This window comes from Plasmodium yoelii (genome assembly GCF_900002385.2).
Source record: "Plasmodium yoelii strain 17X genome assembly, chromosome: 13".
NCBI classification, from domain to species: Eukaryota; Apicomplexa; class Aconoidasida; order Haemosporida; family Plasmodiidae; genus Plasmodium; species Plasmodium yoelii.
The window spans coordinates 1,706,776-1,724,174 of NC_036185.2; the positions used below are offsets into that span (position 1 = coordinate 1,706,776).

Consider the following 17,399-nt stretch of genomic DNA (forward strand, 5'->3'; position numbering starts at 1 on the left):
ATGTATATATATATATATATTTAATGCATACACCATACTTAAAAAATCAACGTCTTGAAAATGTTATTCAATAAAATGTATATGCATAAAAAATAAAATAAAACAATAGCATATAGTTAAATATAGAAATTGATAAGAAAAGAAAATAATAAAATTAAATAATTTGTATGTTAAAATAAAAAAAATAGAAAACATTCCTTAAAATCGATATTATGTCATTAAATTTATATATTTATCAATTGAAAACTTGTTTTGGGCACATATTAAACGAGATTGTTTTACTTTTTTTTAACATGGCTACAAATAATTAAATGAAAAATAATAATATAAAGATTGTTTTTCTATAAATATGCCCATCCTATAATATTGAATATCTAAATGCATAGATATAACACACATATATATATATATATATATATACAGACAGACACATAAAAAGAAATATATACATGCATATAAATATATGCACATAAATGTGTGTAAATATAATAAATATATATATGCTCATGTTTAAATATTCATATAAGCAAGACGCCAAGAGATATATGCATAACAAAGTTTTCAATATTTTGTTGTATTTGTATTTGTTCTATTTAATTTAATATAAATATATATATACATGTGTATATATATGTATATACTAATTTTCAATTGAATAAATAAATTTGTACGCTTAATAAACTTGAAGAATAAACAAACAATAATTAGCATATTAAAAAGAAAGGAAAACGGAAAGAAAATTAAAAGTTAAATAATAAGACGCTCGAAATTTGACCCTCCATAAAAAAATCGAACAATATCAGAATTTAGAAAATTATAAATAAGAAAATTGAGAATAAATTAAAATAACAAAATTAAGCAAGATCATGTAATATACTTTTATGAACCTTATACAACATATTTCTAATGTAATAAATATATATACTATAAATACAAAGTCTATATGCAATTGTTTACACGCAAATACACATATTTGCATACTCCATCGCATATTTATACTTTTATGTTTACGTAAGGTTACACCTTTGTGTCTATGGGGTATTAATAAGAATATATGTAAATGGAGTAAATAAAAAAATGATTAGTATCTTTTTATCAATATTACTATTTGTTCTCATATTTGAAAATCCAACAAAATCTATAAAAATTAGAAACACTTATTATATGCACATGTATAATAATGTTAATATCAATAATTTTGCAGAAAAAGAAACGAGAGGCCAATATCCAAATAGAAAAGGGACAAATGATGTTTTATCTGAAAATTATCGAAATAAGTTTATGCCTTTATTTGTGTCTAAAGGAACAAATATATTAAATTCCATTTTAAAAAATAAAACGTTTAGATATATATATAATGATCCAGAAAGAAATACAAAAAAAAATTCAAAGAATAATTCTAAGAATTTGGCATTTCTTTACACCCTTCATAAACATTCGAATACATTAAGTAGAATTTCAAAAAGCAAGAGCTTCCAGGGAGATGATATAGAAAAATTGGAAAATAATAATGATGAAGATAACGACAGCACAAACAATATAAGTAGTAGAAGTAATAGCAATGATATTGATAAAACGTATTCATTTGACCATATAGGAAATAATTTAAATGAAGATCCCGAGAAAAAAATTTTCAGCTTTACATCAAATAGAAAAGATGCTCAAAGTGGCTTTAGGGATGATTCCAATTCCAGCTACATAACTAAGGACAATTTAAAGAAAAAAAGCGATAGTGTAAATAATAGAGAAAAAAAAGTTTTAGAAAATTTGATAGACAATTTTTCAAATTTAAACTGGTCTAATAATATAATTGATGATGCAAATTTAAATCAACCACAATATTCAAAAGAATTTGGCTCTTATATAAAATCGGAAAACGATAAATCATTACACTACTATTCAGATGGTATACTAGACCATCTTTATTCGTATAAAAAATTTAGTACAAAAAATAAGAAAAAAAAAAATTTGAATAAATTATTTTACAGCTTTAAGCCATTGGAAAATGTTCATACGATAAAAAAAGGAACTATAACTGCGCAGCCTATTCAAAATAATGCGGAAATAGGGACACCTTTATCCCACAGTGACAAAAATGGAATATCTATGAGCAATATAAACAAAAGACAAATAAAATTCGGAGATAAACGAATATACATGAAAAAAGGGGATACTTGTGAAAGAGATGAAAATGAACATATTGATGATACCGAATTTTTAACATACGAAGAAACAAATAATATAAAAAAAAAAGCATATAAAGATTATATTAATTATATAAATGAAAGACGATATCCATATATAAATTATTTAAAAATGAAAAATGAAAAAATAATAAAAAAATTATTAATTGCTAATAATGGTATGGCTGCATTAAAATGTATATTGTCATTAAAAGAATGGTTATTTAAAACATTTAATGATGAAAATTTGATACAAATAATAGTGTTAGCTACTGAAGATGATATAAAAAGTAATTCCAAATACATATCTTTATCAGATAAAGTTATTAAAGTTCCACCGGGAAAAAACAGTTATAATTATGCAAATGTTTCTTTAATTGTTGACATTGCAAAAAAAGAAAATGTTGATGCAGTTTGGCCAGGTTGGGGACATTGCTCAGAAAATCCATTATTGTCATCTATGCTAGAAAAGGAAAATATAATTTTTGTTGGACCGACTGATAATGTTATGGAAGCATTAGGTGATAAAATATCAGCCAACATTTTAGCTCAAAGTGTTAATGTACCTGTTGTTAAATGGAGTGGCGATAATTTAAAAATTAAAGATTTTGAAAATAATTCAATTAGTCAAGATATATATAATAAATCTACTATTCATTCGTTAGAAGAATGTATCAGAGAATGCAAAAGGATTGGCTATCCTGTTATGATAAAAGCGTCACAAGGTGGTGGTGGTAAAGGTATTCGAAAGGTAGAAAACGAAAATGAAATAAAAAAATATTATGAACAAGTTCAAAATGAATTACCAAATTCACCAATATTTTTAATGAAAGTATGTAGCAATGTTAGACATATTGAAATACAAGTTGTTGGTGATATGTATGGAAATGTTTGTTCATTAAGTGGTAGAGATTGTACTACACAAAGACGATTTCAAAAAATATTTGAAGAGGGACCACCTTCTATTGTTCCTCCACATACTTTTAGAGAAATGGAAAAAGCATCTATACGTTTAACAAAAATGATCAAATATAGAGGTGCAGGAACCATTGAATATTTATATGATCAAGTTAATAACAAATATTATTTTTTAGAATTAAATACCCGTTTACAAGTAGAGCATCCTGTTTCAGAAGGAATAACAGATACCAATATTGTCGCTATTCAACTTCAAGTTGCTATGGGCATACCTCTTCAAAATATAGATGATATAAAAAAATTATATAAAATAGAAGAGAAAACAAAAAAAAACACATCGTCAAGCAGTGTTAGTATTGTAAATGATAAGTTAAAACTTCCAATAAGCGAAAAAGATAATAATAAAACAGTGAAAACTAATTTGAGTGAACAACTTGGCATGTTTGATTTTTACAACAACATGCCCCACACTAAAAATCATGTTATTGCTGCTCGAATAACAGCCGAAAACAGTAATGATAGTTTTAAACCAACGTCAGGCTTAGTAAAAAATGTTAATTTTCAAAATTCGAAAGATGTATGGGGTTATTTCTCTATCAATAATGGGTTTGTTCATGAATTTTCAGATTCACAAATTGGCCATATATTTGCAAAAGGGGAAACAAGAGAAATTGCTAGAAAAAATTTAATTCTAGCGTTAAGGAAATTAAGCATAGATGGAGAAATTAAGACAGTTACAAAATATTTAGCAAAAATATTAGAATCTAAAGCATTTATAGATAACAATATAACAACAAATTGGTTAGATGTTGTAATAGAACGAAAAAAAAACATTTATTATAATGCTTTTCATATAATTATTTTGTGTGCTGCCATATTTAAACTGTTGATTTATTTTATGAAAGAAATGGAAAATACGGAAGATAGCCTAAATAGGGAAGACATTGCTATAAAATCAGAAAATAATATCAATGACATAAGTTTAAATGGAAAAATGAAAAGAGCACACATTTTTGATATAATTTTTCAAAATGTAAAATATAAGTTTAAAGGATATAATACTGGTGAAGATTTATACAAATTGAATATAAATGATCAAGAAATAGAAATATTAGCAAAATATGATAAAGAAAATAATAAAATATTTGCATCATTCCATAATCAAACATATATATATACATGTATAGAAGATTCCTTAGGAACACATATGAATTTAGGGAAAGATAATGTATTTATTCCTGTTATTACTAATCCATATCATTTAATATCAAATACAAATGGAAAAATTGTAAAATATTTAATAAAAGATGGTGAAAAAATTAACAAATTTGATGATTACATAGAAGTAGAAGCGATGAAAATGATTATGACTTTTAAATCTACTGAAACTGGTATATTAAAGCATAAGATGTCAGAAGGTGCTATGATAAAAATTGGTGATTTATTAGGAGTTATAGAAAAGGAAAAGGATAATCAAAATTACCAAAATGATGATAATAATAACAAAATTATTGATTTTATTGGGCATCTAAATTTGTCAAACAAAAATGCATATGAATTAAACGGAACATTTGTTCCAGACTTAGCAGAAGAGTCACATAATAACGAAGTATGCTGTAAAAACATTGAAAAAGAAAAAATGGAAAACCTCAGAAAAATTGAAGATCCGAAAAATAATAAAATTTATCCCACAAAACACACCAATAGAAATTCACAGGTTAATACAACAAATGAATCAGTGTCTGTTCAAGATATAAAAACGGAAAATATGAAAAAAGATGAAAGCCAATTTTGCACAGAAGATAAACAAATACAAAATAACCAAGTAAATAGACGGAATAAATTGTTTTTGAAAAAAAATAATGGAAAAAATAACAAAAATAATATGTTTCGTTTATTTTCCCAGAAAAATGATAATGACAGTAAAATAATAGATTCGAATATAGAAAGTAACTCCAGAGATGATACTTTAAGTTATGATAAGATAAATAAAAAAAATACTAACAATGAATCATTAAAAGCCACCAAAAAAGAACCAAAAGATGCTACAAATATGCTCGAAACAACTAAAGAAACGTCTATAGGATCAAAAAATTATTTAAATGAAAAATTAAATTCTGTTAAAAAATATTTAACGAATTTAAATTTATCGATAACAAATACCATAAATAAAATGAGTACAACACCTAATGAAGAATTAATAAATGATATTTCTGAAAATAATTTATCTACTACAAATACAATGCATAATGATTCAATCGTTAATTCTGGTAGCAATGATTCACTTGTTAGTCAAAGAACGAATAATATATCAGAAGAAAAGATAGATAATAATAAAAAATTGATATCTTATGACAATTATAAGAATCAATCATATAAAGACAAAATAGTTTCTAGTGAAATTGATTTTCCGGTAAATAATACCAAAGATAAAAAATTGGATAAAATGAAAATAATTAGTGACACCGAAATGAGCAGAAGCAATGATGACAATTCACAAAGTAGTAGAAATAGAACCAATACAAATTACAATGAAAAGATTGAATTAAATTTTGATAACAAGAAAGATAAAGAAAATGAATTTTTCCTTGAATTATCAAACATGAAAAGAATTGAATATTTATTAAAAGGATATGAACAAGACTATGAAAAATGCTTTGAAGATTTCTTAAAAGACAAAAATAATTTTGATAAAAATCTAAATTATATATTAGATAAATTTATAGAATATAATCATTTATTTTCTAAAAAGGAAATTATTAGCGAAGTAGAAATTTATTATATTTTATATAAAAGCATTAGTGATAAGAAAAAACAATATGAAATTATACATGCATATACATACAACTATTTAAGTATAAAACTTCTAGAAAAAATATTAAACAATTTAATAAATAGTAAACAAACTAATTTGTCTTTGCAAATTTTAAATAAAATAAAAATATTAAAAGAATTCAAAGGAAAGATTTTTGGATCTATAATTTTGCTATCAAGATACATTATATACTTATATGAACAGAATGAAAAAATTCATTATTTAGAATCTTCTTTTCAATATAATAAAAATATGGAAGATATGAAGAAGCAAAGTTTACAAAATTATATCCGTTTTCTTACTAAGTCGAGCAATATGGATAATTATAAAATAGATCAAATCTTAAATAATACAAATTATGAAGAAAAGATAAAATTATTTTTAAAATCACCATCTGATATCCATTATTCTTTACCATTTTTATTTAAAACTGAAAATGTTAATTATCAAGAAATGTTCAATACATATTTACATAATTTATACAAATATTCTACTATAAAAGCTAAGCCACATTCACCTAATTGTTTAGTATTTTCTATAAATAATCATGAATATAACAACGTCATGTTAAATTTAAATGAAGACATCACTATTGAACAATTTAAAAGTATGCTGGATGATATATTATATGAAATGAAATCTGACAAGATAAATACATTCCATATAATAAATAAAAATGAAACCTTCTTTAATTCACTGCAAAACTATTTAGATAATGCTTTCAAAAAAGTTAATACTTTATATATATATAACTATTTTGGAAATAAATATGGAGAAATTCATAAAATTAATATGAACGCATATAAAGAACGAGAAAAAATACAAGACAACCTCGAAAAAAGTCCAATAGAAACTAATAAAAATGATTCTACTATAAATAATAAAATATATCTCCTTCCTTTTGAAGAAGAAATTCTTACTTCAGAGAATATTGCATCAAATTTTGAATTAAAAAATGTAGGACAGGAAGTATTTAATAAGACTAAAATATTACTAGGAACATACAAACAAAACAATAAATACACTTCGTTATTTGCTCAAAGAATAATTGATATAAATGATTTACAAAAACAAGTTGATTCAGACAATATAAAGGTATATGATGAACAAGAGAATGTTGGAATGACCAAAAATGGAAAAAATAATATACTATTGTCAAAAAATATAGAAAATGGTCAAATGAACAATCAAATTTATGATATATTTATGTCTGAATTAAAAGAATCTATAGAAGATATAAGCATTTATAGATTAAACCCATCAATTCGGGATATTAAAATTAGTAGCAATATAATATATCATATAGTATTACCTAATAACTCAAATATAGAAGATCAAATAAATGGAATTAAAGAAATTTATAAAAATTTCCTCAATAAATATAATGAACTTTTCATAGAAAACTATGTTAATAATGTATATATTAAAGTATATAAAGAAATTGAAGAAGAAAAAAATAATGAAACAAAATTAGAGCTTAACCAATTGTTGAAATTGCATGTTCTTTTTGATAATGAAAAAGAGGTTATTGAAAAAGTGGATAAAATAAATCCAGTTATTATCGATGCATTGTACTTAAAACGAAAGAGAGCAAGGGATGTAGATACTATATATGCTTATGATTTTGTTAAGCTTATAAACATAGCATTAAATAGGATAAATAATACTTTGAATGATAATTTTAATTATATTAATAGTGTGAAAGAATTCAAGATAGATTATAGTAGGGAAAACTCCGAAGAAATAAATGATACAGTAAGTGTGGGAAAGAAAGAAAAATCTCAACCTAACAAAAATGATAAACAATCTAAATGGCTTTTTGAAAATTTTGACAATTTAAGTAGTGATGAAATTCGAATAAAAAAATCACTTTATTTATCAAACTCTTTGGAAATAGGACAAAATAAAATGAGCGTAATCGGATTGTTAATGAATGTAAAGACAGATGAATATAAAGAAGGAAGAGATATTGCTTTTATAATAAATGATATTACAACAAATGGAGGTGCATTTAGTGTTTTAGAAGACGAACTATTTTATGGAGTATCATGTTATGCGAGAGAAAAAAAAATACCACGTATATGTATATCTTGCAATTCCGGAGCAAAAATTGGATTATATAATTATCTTATGGATAAAATTAAAGTATGCTGGAATGATGAAAACAAAAAAGAACTTGGATATAAATATATATATATAACAGAAGAAGTAAAAGAAACAATTCCTAAAAAAGATATTATTTATTTAAGAGAAATTTATGAAAATGGAGAAAAAAGATATATAATTGATGCTATAGTAGGAAATTTAAATAATCATATAGGAGTAGAAAATTTAAGAGGTAGTGGATTAATAGCAGGAGAAACCTCAAAGGCTTATGATGAGATTTTTACTCTTTCATATGTCACTGGAAGAAGTGTTGGAATTGGTGCTTATTTAGTTAGATTAGGTAAACGAACTATTCAAAAAAAAGGATCGTCTCTTTTACTAACTGGTTTTAATGCTTTAAATAAAATATTAGGTGAAAAGGTATATATAAGTAATGAACAATTAGGAGGTGTAAATATTATGATGAAAAATGGAATATCTCAATTAGAAGCTGAAAATGACCAGGATGGAGTAAATAAAATTTTCAAATGGTTATCATATGTTCCTAAAACTAGTGACAATTATTTTGATGTTCTTGGGGAATCAACAAAATCATTTCACAATAAATTACAAGAAGATAACAAATGTGATATTACCAAATCTAGAAACTTAAACAATTCAATTGATTCTGACCAACAATCCAATAATTATCCAAATGGATACATTAATGATCAAGACATACAAGAGTATGCAAAAAAGAACAGTTTGCACAGCAGTTCAGATAGTACTACTGTTGAACCAGAAAGTATCAAAGAATGTGATACTTCACTTATACACATCAATGGAAATAATGGTGATGAAGAATCAGGGAACGAAATTAGTGATACGATTTCAGATAACTGGAACAAAATAAATGATGTAGATATGGACAATGTAAATGAAGCAGATATTATCGAATTACTAAAAGGGTCAGATAAAAAACAAGGATTTTTAGACAAAAATAGTTACTTTGAATATATGAATGAATGGGGAAAAGGTATTATAACTGGAAGAGGAAAATTAGGATCAATACCAATTGGTTTTATTGCTGTAAATAAAAATTTAGTTACCCAAACTGTTCCATGTGATCCAGCATTGAAAACTAAGGCTATAAAAACAACAAATGCCCCATGTGTTTTTGTGCCTGATAATTCGTACAAAACTGCCCAATCTATTGAAGATTTTAATAAAGAAAATTTACCTTTATTTGTCTTTGCAAATTGGAGAGGTTTTTCAGGAGGTACTATGGATATGTTTAACAGTATCTTAAAATTTGGATCAATGATAGTTAATCAATTAGTTAATTATAAGCATCCCGTTTTTGTATACATACCTATTTTGGGAGAACTTAGAGGTGGGTCTTGGGTAGTAGTAGATGAAACATTGAACAGCCAAATAATAGAAATGTATGCAGATACTAATAGTAAAGGTGGAATATTAGAACCTCCAGGATTAGTAGAAGTCAAATTTAAGTTCGCAGAAATTAAGAAATTAATGAATAACAGTGATCCATATATAATAGAACTAAATCAGAAACTCGCGACTCTTCAGGTAAACCAATAAATATTCATAATAAGAATTGAAAGATTATTAAAATAAAAGAATCAAATGAATAATAAAAGTAGATTGTTACATGCATGATACTCTATATTTAAAAATTATGCAAAGTGAATATATGCATATTTATGAATTCGTTTTATATGGAAATATAAATACCTATTTACTATTATTACTTTTTGTATTGTGGCGTTTTTATTTCTTTTTTCAATTTTTTATTTTTTTTAGAATGAAGAAGAAATTTTAAGTGTAAAAAAGGAAATAGAAAAGAAGGAAAAGGAAATGCTTCCATTTTATTTACAAGTGTGTCATAAATATGCAGATCTACATGATGTATCATCATGTATGAAGGAGAAAGGTGTTATTAGAAAAATTGTTCCATGGGAAAAATCTAGATCCTTTTTCTATTATCGCTTATTAAGGAGATTGATATTACATACATTAAAGTAAGGCAATACATGAAATATATACATATTCGATTTAGTTTAAATGTGTTTCCCTAATTAGAAGAATTAAAAAAAAATACTTTTCTATTTGCCCCAAAAAATTGGTTCTGTGATATTAGTTATTTCTTTGAATTGTTGTTTTTGATTCTTTATTTCTTTTTTCCTATTTTCGTAGCAAAAAATTTGGAGATTCTTATACCAATTGTGATGAAATTAAGGATATCATCAATGACCTTAAAAATTCTGAAGATGATGACCAAGTTGTATGCAAAAGAGTTTTAAATGGAAATGTTTTAAAAAATATAAACAAGATAAAAGATGAAATTTTACATAAAAAAACTTTAGATGGTATTTTCAAAGAATTTCAAAATTTATCAAAAACACAAAAAATAGAACTTTATAAAAAAATTAGTTCTTATGAATTTTAATTATTTTTTTCAAATAGACAAATATTATATATTATGTATGTATTAAAAAAAGAATGTGTACGTGGATGAAAAATAATACATCTAATATTTTTAATTATATAAAAAATAAAATATATGTTTTCTTTATTTTATTTGCTTCTTAAATATATATATACCTATTTTATGCTTAAATATGTCTTTTTCATTTTTGAAAACATAGATCACATTGATAATATCAATGTCTCGAACTATACATCAATGCATTTATTATATATATGTGATATATAGGTTTAAGCGAGTATTTCTATTTACATCGCATTTATACATCCTATTATACATGATTGGAGGGTATGGAATTTTAAGCATGTAAAAAACGAATATAAATTGTCTACTATAATATTGTGGCAAAAAATATGCACAAATTCATCTATTTTGTATGAAAATCAGGTTGTATTCTAATTCATACGAATGGTATAATAAGTTTTTTTTTAAATGTTTTATATCAACTACATGTATATATGTTTCCATATACACATGCTTGTAATTGTATACAATTATTTTCAAAAAATAAAATCATATGATCTATCTCATATATATATTTCATGTGTAAGGACTAAATTGTGTTGAAAATATATGGGATATATACTATCTATTTATAAATAAATTTTCTCAATTTTTTTTTTTAATTATAAAAAAAAATTGTTAATACAAAATTACCGTCTCATAATAGTGACATAAAAATCACCATATTTGTATCAAGGAATATTATTATTTAATTTTTTTCAAATTTTTTCAAATTTTTATAATAATTATATATACAAGTTATATATTTATTATCAGAATGTGCTATAAAAAGCAAACAAAACAATTAATGATACATATAAAAATTAAATACCTTTTCATTTTCCTAAAGAGTTTCACAATTTTTGTCCCAACGCTGGATATTTTTTAAATAGTTATGTTGGAAATAAATAAATATTTATCCACATTTTCATTGCTGCGTAGCATGTGATGTTTGAATGAGTTGGGTTATATGAGTATTACATTCTTCATTCTTTTTGTCAGTTTTCTTTTTCTAACAATTGCAATTCGAAAAATCATCATACATATAATTCGCTTATATGATATTGTTTATCCTACGTATTTTATTTATTTTTTATTAAAATATAAAATTACTATATTTATCAAGAAATTATTTCTATCAACACAAAAAATATATAATAATAAAATAAAATATAATAGCACATTTAAGAAAGGAACTTCTACTACCACTTGAATTAAAATAATAAAAAATAGAGGATTTATAATTACTTAGAAATGTATTAAAATACTATTTATGTACTTTTTGTGTATGCATATATACACACATATATGAATACAATTAAACACATAAGATATTCCCATAAAACATTGAAAGAAGATATTCCCTTCTTGTAACTCAGCCAATATGCTTTATAATATTATTTCATTTGCTACATAGTTTATTTATTATTCTCTACTTTTGGTAAGAACGGAAAACGTATAAATAATATAGTTACCTATACAACTACACACATATTATATATATATAAGAACGACAAATGGCAGAAACATACTATGAATCCGAATTGAAGAAAGATAACAAAATAGAGTATGTGGATAATATATTTTTATCAAAAAATATATTAAATAATAGAGAAAATGCTTTAAATTATTTTTATACTTCTCCTTTTTATACATCAAAAAGCCATATATCATTAAATGAAAAAATTCGAGTAGGGAAAATAATTGGTGAAGAAGATGAGGGGTATTTATTTGATATAAGCTATGATAATTTAGATGTTTTAAAAAAGGATGAACCAACTGATAGCGCTAGTGTGCATATATATTATAATACAAATTCTATATATCATATAAGACTAACACATATATATAAATTAAAAAATATTCTTTTCAAAAAAGTAACTCAAATGTTTTGTGTGTTTAATGGGAAGATATATAGCTCGCGTTCTTTTGGGGAATTACTAATAAATAAAATAAATAATATTGTGCGAAATATCGAAAACTTTTATGACCGAGTAAATAATATGATGAATTTTAATATAACATCAAATTATTATTTTGAAAATAAAACGCGCCTTAAGCAGTTAGACGATTCACACAAAAATTTTAGCCTTGACGATTTTAATATTTCGATTACCAAAAAAAAAAAAAAATAAACAAAATTGTAAGAATCATTATTTTTAAAAAGTATACTTAATGAAATACTTATATGTTAATATTTCATTTGAGTAGTTGGATTACAAGTTAAAATTTGTATTCATAATTTACTTATAAAAAAAAAACATAGGGACACAAAAAATAATAAAATGTAAGTTATGTAGAAAATATAAACCACTGAAGAAAGACAAAAAAATAAAAGCTTGCATAAACAATGTGGCTGTCATATACAATAAGACAAAATATTGTTTTCCATATGAGCATGTTTATTTGTTTTTATTTTAGCATTTTCTAAACTCTTTCTAAGATTGTGAATACTTTTACATTTATTTAAAAAATATAAATTTTTGGTATAAACATTATTATTATTTTTTATAGTGTTGTTATCTTCTGAATTATAATCAATACTATCCTCATTTTTACTTTCACTACATGTTACATAAATATATTCATCGTTTTGCTCGATTTCTGTGTTATGAAGTGTATTCCCAATTGATCCACTTAAGCACGTTAACAGCAGCGTCCTAATATTATGTATCTGGCGAAAGAAAAAATATATATTATTCAGAAAGAGTTAACTATTCGGAGAGTTTGTTTTTTTTTTAATATTATACACATTTTTGAATTTTATTTTGTTTCTATTTATTCTCTATTTATATATATGTAAAAATTACATTCGTTGATAATTTATTTCTACCGTAAAGATATTTGTGATACATCATTTATTATATAATCACAAATATTGTACATTATATTTATGCAATTTTTTTTTATTTCGTTTTTTTTGACTTACTATATTATCGATATATATTTTTATTAAAAAATTATCAATGCCCGTTTTTTCTATGGGACATTCAAGACATTCTATCTATAATAAATAAATTAAAAGATATGAAAAAGTGGAATTATAATTATGAAAAGATATGAAAAAGTGGAATTATAAATTATGAAAAGATATGCACTTCGATTTTCGTATACAAGGGGAGACAAAATGAGTTAAGCATATTATGCATTTATGCTAAGCATTTATGACAATTTATTTATTCAGAATTAATAATATATAATTCATAAATAGTCGGACATATTTCCTATTACGGAAGAATGTAATTAGTTATATCTACATATTTTGTTTATTCATTAATTTATTATGATTTTCCTTTTTTTCCTCTTACTTGTGAACTTTCCACGACAGCATAAAAACTTTGCAAAAAATTATTCGAATGTGAAATAACAAACTTGTGCAAAAACTCAAGATGACTCATGTTGTTTAAAAATTTTAAATTAAATAATAGTAATAATTAGGAATAATAGAAAAAATATAACAAAGTTTATTTGATATATTTTTAAATGAATAAGACAAAAGGCACTTTCCAAAAAAAACTAACAACTCAAGAATATCCTGTAAAAAGTTAAATTTAATAATATGTATATGTAGAAATTAAAAAATAAAATATATTTTTATCAATTTCTCATTTTTCTTTATATTTGATGTATTTTTGGGATATATAACTTATGTATGCTCTCCTTTCTCTATTTTTATCTCTTATTATTCGATGGACACATCCACCATATATATGATGAATTAATTTTTTGTAGAAGAAGCGAAATGCATAACGAAAAATAAAAACATTAATAATAGTAATAGTGGAAAACATAACAGCACAGTGTTCCAATTAAATAAAAATGAAGGGCGGATAAAAGAAGAAGATAATATAGTTAGCAAAATAAAAGAACTAAATCTACATTTATTACAAAATGAAGATGAAATAAATAATATGAGACAGGAAAATGAAACATTATCCTCACAAGTATATAAAGCAATAAATAAAATATATATTTACATGTATATAATTATAAATGCACACTAATATTTAAGTACATATATGGTATAGACATTTAACTTAACAAAAATGTGTTTATTTTCAGATTATTAATTTTTCTAACAAATGCAAAGAACTACAATTCATATGTACAGAAAAAGAAAACGAAAATAATCGGCTAAAAGAAAACAATCAAATGTTAGTACATGAATTAAATAGAATTAAAACAGAAAATGAAAAAATAGAACAACAAAATAAACATTTTGTAAATATAGACAAGAGTAAAAATATTGAAATAACTAATTTGAAAAAAGATATTTTTATTTTAAAAAATGAACTAAATGAAAAAAATAATGAAATAAATAATTTAAATGAGAATATCAAATTATTGAATGAAAAAATTAATATTATAAACGAGGAAAATATAAAAAACAAACAAGATGTAAATAATAATATAAAGAAGCAAGATAAAATAAATGAGAATGTAAATGAAAAAGAATCTCAAATACAATCATTACAAGATAAGGTACAAAAATTAAACAAAATTATTAAAGACAAAAATGATGATAATGATAAATGTAAAAAAAAATTATCGCAGCAAAATGATAAACTTATTCATCTAAATAATAAAATACAAAATCTAGAAAAAAAACAAGCAGATGACATAGAAAAAATTAAAAAGTATACAGAAAGCATTAAACTTATAAAAAAAAAATATAACAATAATAAACGACAAGAGCAAGCAGAGGGAAACAAAATGGTTGATCACAAAAAGCAACAGGAGGATGCTATATTTAATTCACAGTTTTATAATGTAAATAAAAAAAATAAAGACAAAAAAATTAACCAAGTTACAAATATTCAAAGTCATCAAAATAGTTTTCTAACAAAATCAAAATACATAAACAAAGAGAAAAGCAATATAAGCAGTACTAGTAGTAGCAGTAGTAATGACAGTGATGATAACGAAATTCAGAGCACTCAAATTGTTAGTTTCTCCGAAAAGTATAATGTAAATAAAAATATGAGGAAAGGAAAAGATACAAACAAAATATAAAAATTTATTAACTGCGCACTTTAGACATTTTGCATAAAAACTTTAAATACCATGAATCACATATGTATGTAATATTTTCTAGCCCTCTTCTTACAATTATTATTTCGTTAATTCATTTTTTTTCATTTTTCTTATACTAATTTTTTAAATGTTTCATAACATTTGGAATAAAATCGCAGGAAATAATATGCATGCATATAAACAGAGTCTATATTTGAGACCCTTTCTGCATTTCACTCATTTTTTTCGTTTTTTTTGTGGTTGTTTATTTTGCTTACCCTTATATTTTAATACGCTGGATTGAAACTATATGAAATGTTTAAGCTGTTGGAAATTTGATATAACTAAATGGGAATAAAGATAATGCAAAATTTTATGTATATATATATATATATATACTGTGCTTATTTTTTTTTATATATTCTTACATCAAATAGATCTGATATATAATCATCCAAATTGGGTTTAATCGTGCTATTAATGTATAGATACTGCATAAAATGTAAAAAGGTAAGTATGAAAGGAATGAAAATATACTTTTCCTATTTTCAATAAGAATCCAACAATATGAATAATATGAACTAGCATATGGAAATTCTCTCTTATTGATATATACTAGCACACACCGTCATAAACTATCATTCTCTCTACATATATACATTCCTGTGTTTAAATACGCATTTTCTTACTATATATTCTTCTTTGTTATATATTTTTTTGAGAAAATTTAAAATGGATACTAGCGTTTCATTTCCATTTATAATAATTTTGTTTTTTTTCAAAATAGATATCCCACTTATGCTTTTAAGTACTATTTTCACTGTTTAATTTTAAAACAAATATATGTAAAAGATATATATCATATGTGCATTGTTGTACTCTATATTTATGTGTATCTATTTATCTATGGACATTTAAAAAATGTTATAATAATATATAAACTCGCGTTTTATGATGTTTTTCTTTGTACCCCTTTTCATCATTTAATAGTTATTTATATAAAAATATATACATTATATATCATGTATCTTTTACTTTTTTCCACTTTTATACCTTTTTTATTACGCCTGGAAAATAAACATTCATTCATATCAGGTTTTTTGTCGAAGCTTGGAAAATAGCGTATAGGAAAATATGGCATTATTTTAAGGGCTAAATTTTTAAATATACAAAAAAATTATATAATAAATAAATAATAATATATGACATTGCGATTTTAATGTTTTTTCCTATTATATTATTTCTTCGCAATTCTTTCAATTTAACATACAAATAAAATGCCAAATTATTACCTTAATTTTGTTTCATTTATTTACTTATTAAAAATTTCCGTCAGTGCATAAAAATATACTCGAAATTAACAAAATGAATATCACACATTTTAAATGTTCTTGTAGATTTCCTTACATATTTAGCAGCTTAAATAGTTGGTCGCTTTCATTTTAATTTTATGTCCACATAGAAGAAAAAAATAAATATTAAATAATAAAAACTAAATAAAATTATATTAAGTAATCATAAAAATTAAATAAAATATGTAAACATATATCAATAAAAGAAATAAAGTATAAAATAAAAATTAGTATAAACTTTGATTATCCTTAAATTTCATATATTTGATATCCTCTCCAATGTGTAATATTTTAGTATAACAAAAAAGTTAGTGTATATATATATATAATGTTTTGAAATGGCTATGTTACTATATTTTATTGATTTAACATTTTTATAACGTCATTTTTTAGTTACTAATAAGTTTGTATTATTCTGAAAGAGGATTATATCCAATTGATCCAATTCGAAATAGCATATGTGTATAATATACGATCATACTAATTTATAAACTGATAACTAATTTCAACTCAAACTGTAT

At 23.4% G+C, this 17,399-nt stretch overlaps 5 protein-coding genes across 5 annotated transcripts; 3 read left to right on the plus strand and 2 right to left on the minus strand.

Annotated features, from left to right (window-relative positions):
• Positions 1-1,077: 1,077 nt before the first annotated feature.
• On the plus strand, positions 1,078-10,471 carry PY17X_1337500 (acetyl-CoA carboxylase, putative; the record flags this gene model as incomplete). Its single annotated transcript, XM_022957169.1, has 3 exons — positions 1,078-9,591; positions 9,826-10,043; positions 10,219-10,471. 3 exons carry the CDS (start codon positions 1,078-1,080, stop codon positions 10,469-10,471), a joined length of 8,985 nt encoding a protein of 2,994 aa, XP_022813631.1.
• A 1,559-nt stretch (positions 10,472-12,030) lies between these two features.
• Positions 12,031-12,648, plus strand: PY17X_1337600 (mediator of RNA polymerase II transcription subunit 6, putative; the record flags this gene model as incomplete). Its single annotated transcript, XM_724398.1, has 1 exon — positions 12,031-12,648. One exon carries the CDS (start codon positions 12,031-12,033, stop codon positions 12,646-12,648), a length of 618 nt encoding a protein of 205 aa, XP_729491.1.
• Positions 12,649-12,872: 224 nt separating this feature from the next.
• Positions 12,873-13,911, minus strand: PY17X_1337700 (conserved Plasmodium protein, unknown function; the record flags this gene model as incomplete). Its single annotated transcript, XM_022957170.1, has 3 exons — positions 12,873-13,187; positions 13,443-13,517; positions 13,822-13,911. The coding sequence occupies 3 exons, from the start codon at positions 13,909-13,911 to the stop codon at positions 12,873-12,875; spliced, it is 480 nt and encodes a 159-aa protein (XP_022813632.1).
• Positions 13,912-13,996: 85 nt separating this feature from the next.
• Positions 13,997-15,526, plus strand: PY17X_1337800 (protein MGET, putative; the record flags this gene model as incomplete). Its single annotated transcript, XM_724400.1, has 3 exons — positions 13,997-14,057; positions 14,246-14,457; positions 14,576-15,526. 3 exons carry the CDS (start codon positions 13,997-13,999, stop codon positions 15,524-15,526), a joined length of 1,224 nt encoding a protein of 407 aa, XP_729493.1.
• Positions 15,527-15,813: 287 nt separating this feature from the next.
• PY17X_1337900 (autophagy-related protein 12, putative) lies at positions 15,814-16,667 on the minus strand (the record flags this gene model as incomplete). Its single annotated transcript, XM_022957171.1, has 4 exons — positions 15,814-15,870; positions 15,955-16,017; positions 16,216-16,346; positions 16,580-16,667. 4 exons carry the CDS (start codon positions 16,665-16,667, stop codon positions 15,814-15,816), a joined length of 339 nt encoding a protein of 112 aa, XP_022813633.1.
• Between the last annotated feature and the right edge of the window lie 732 nt (positions 16,668-17,399).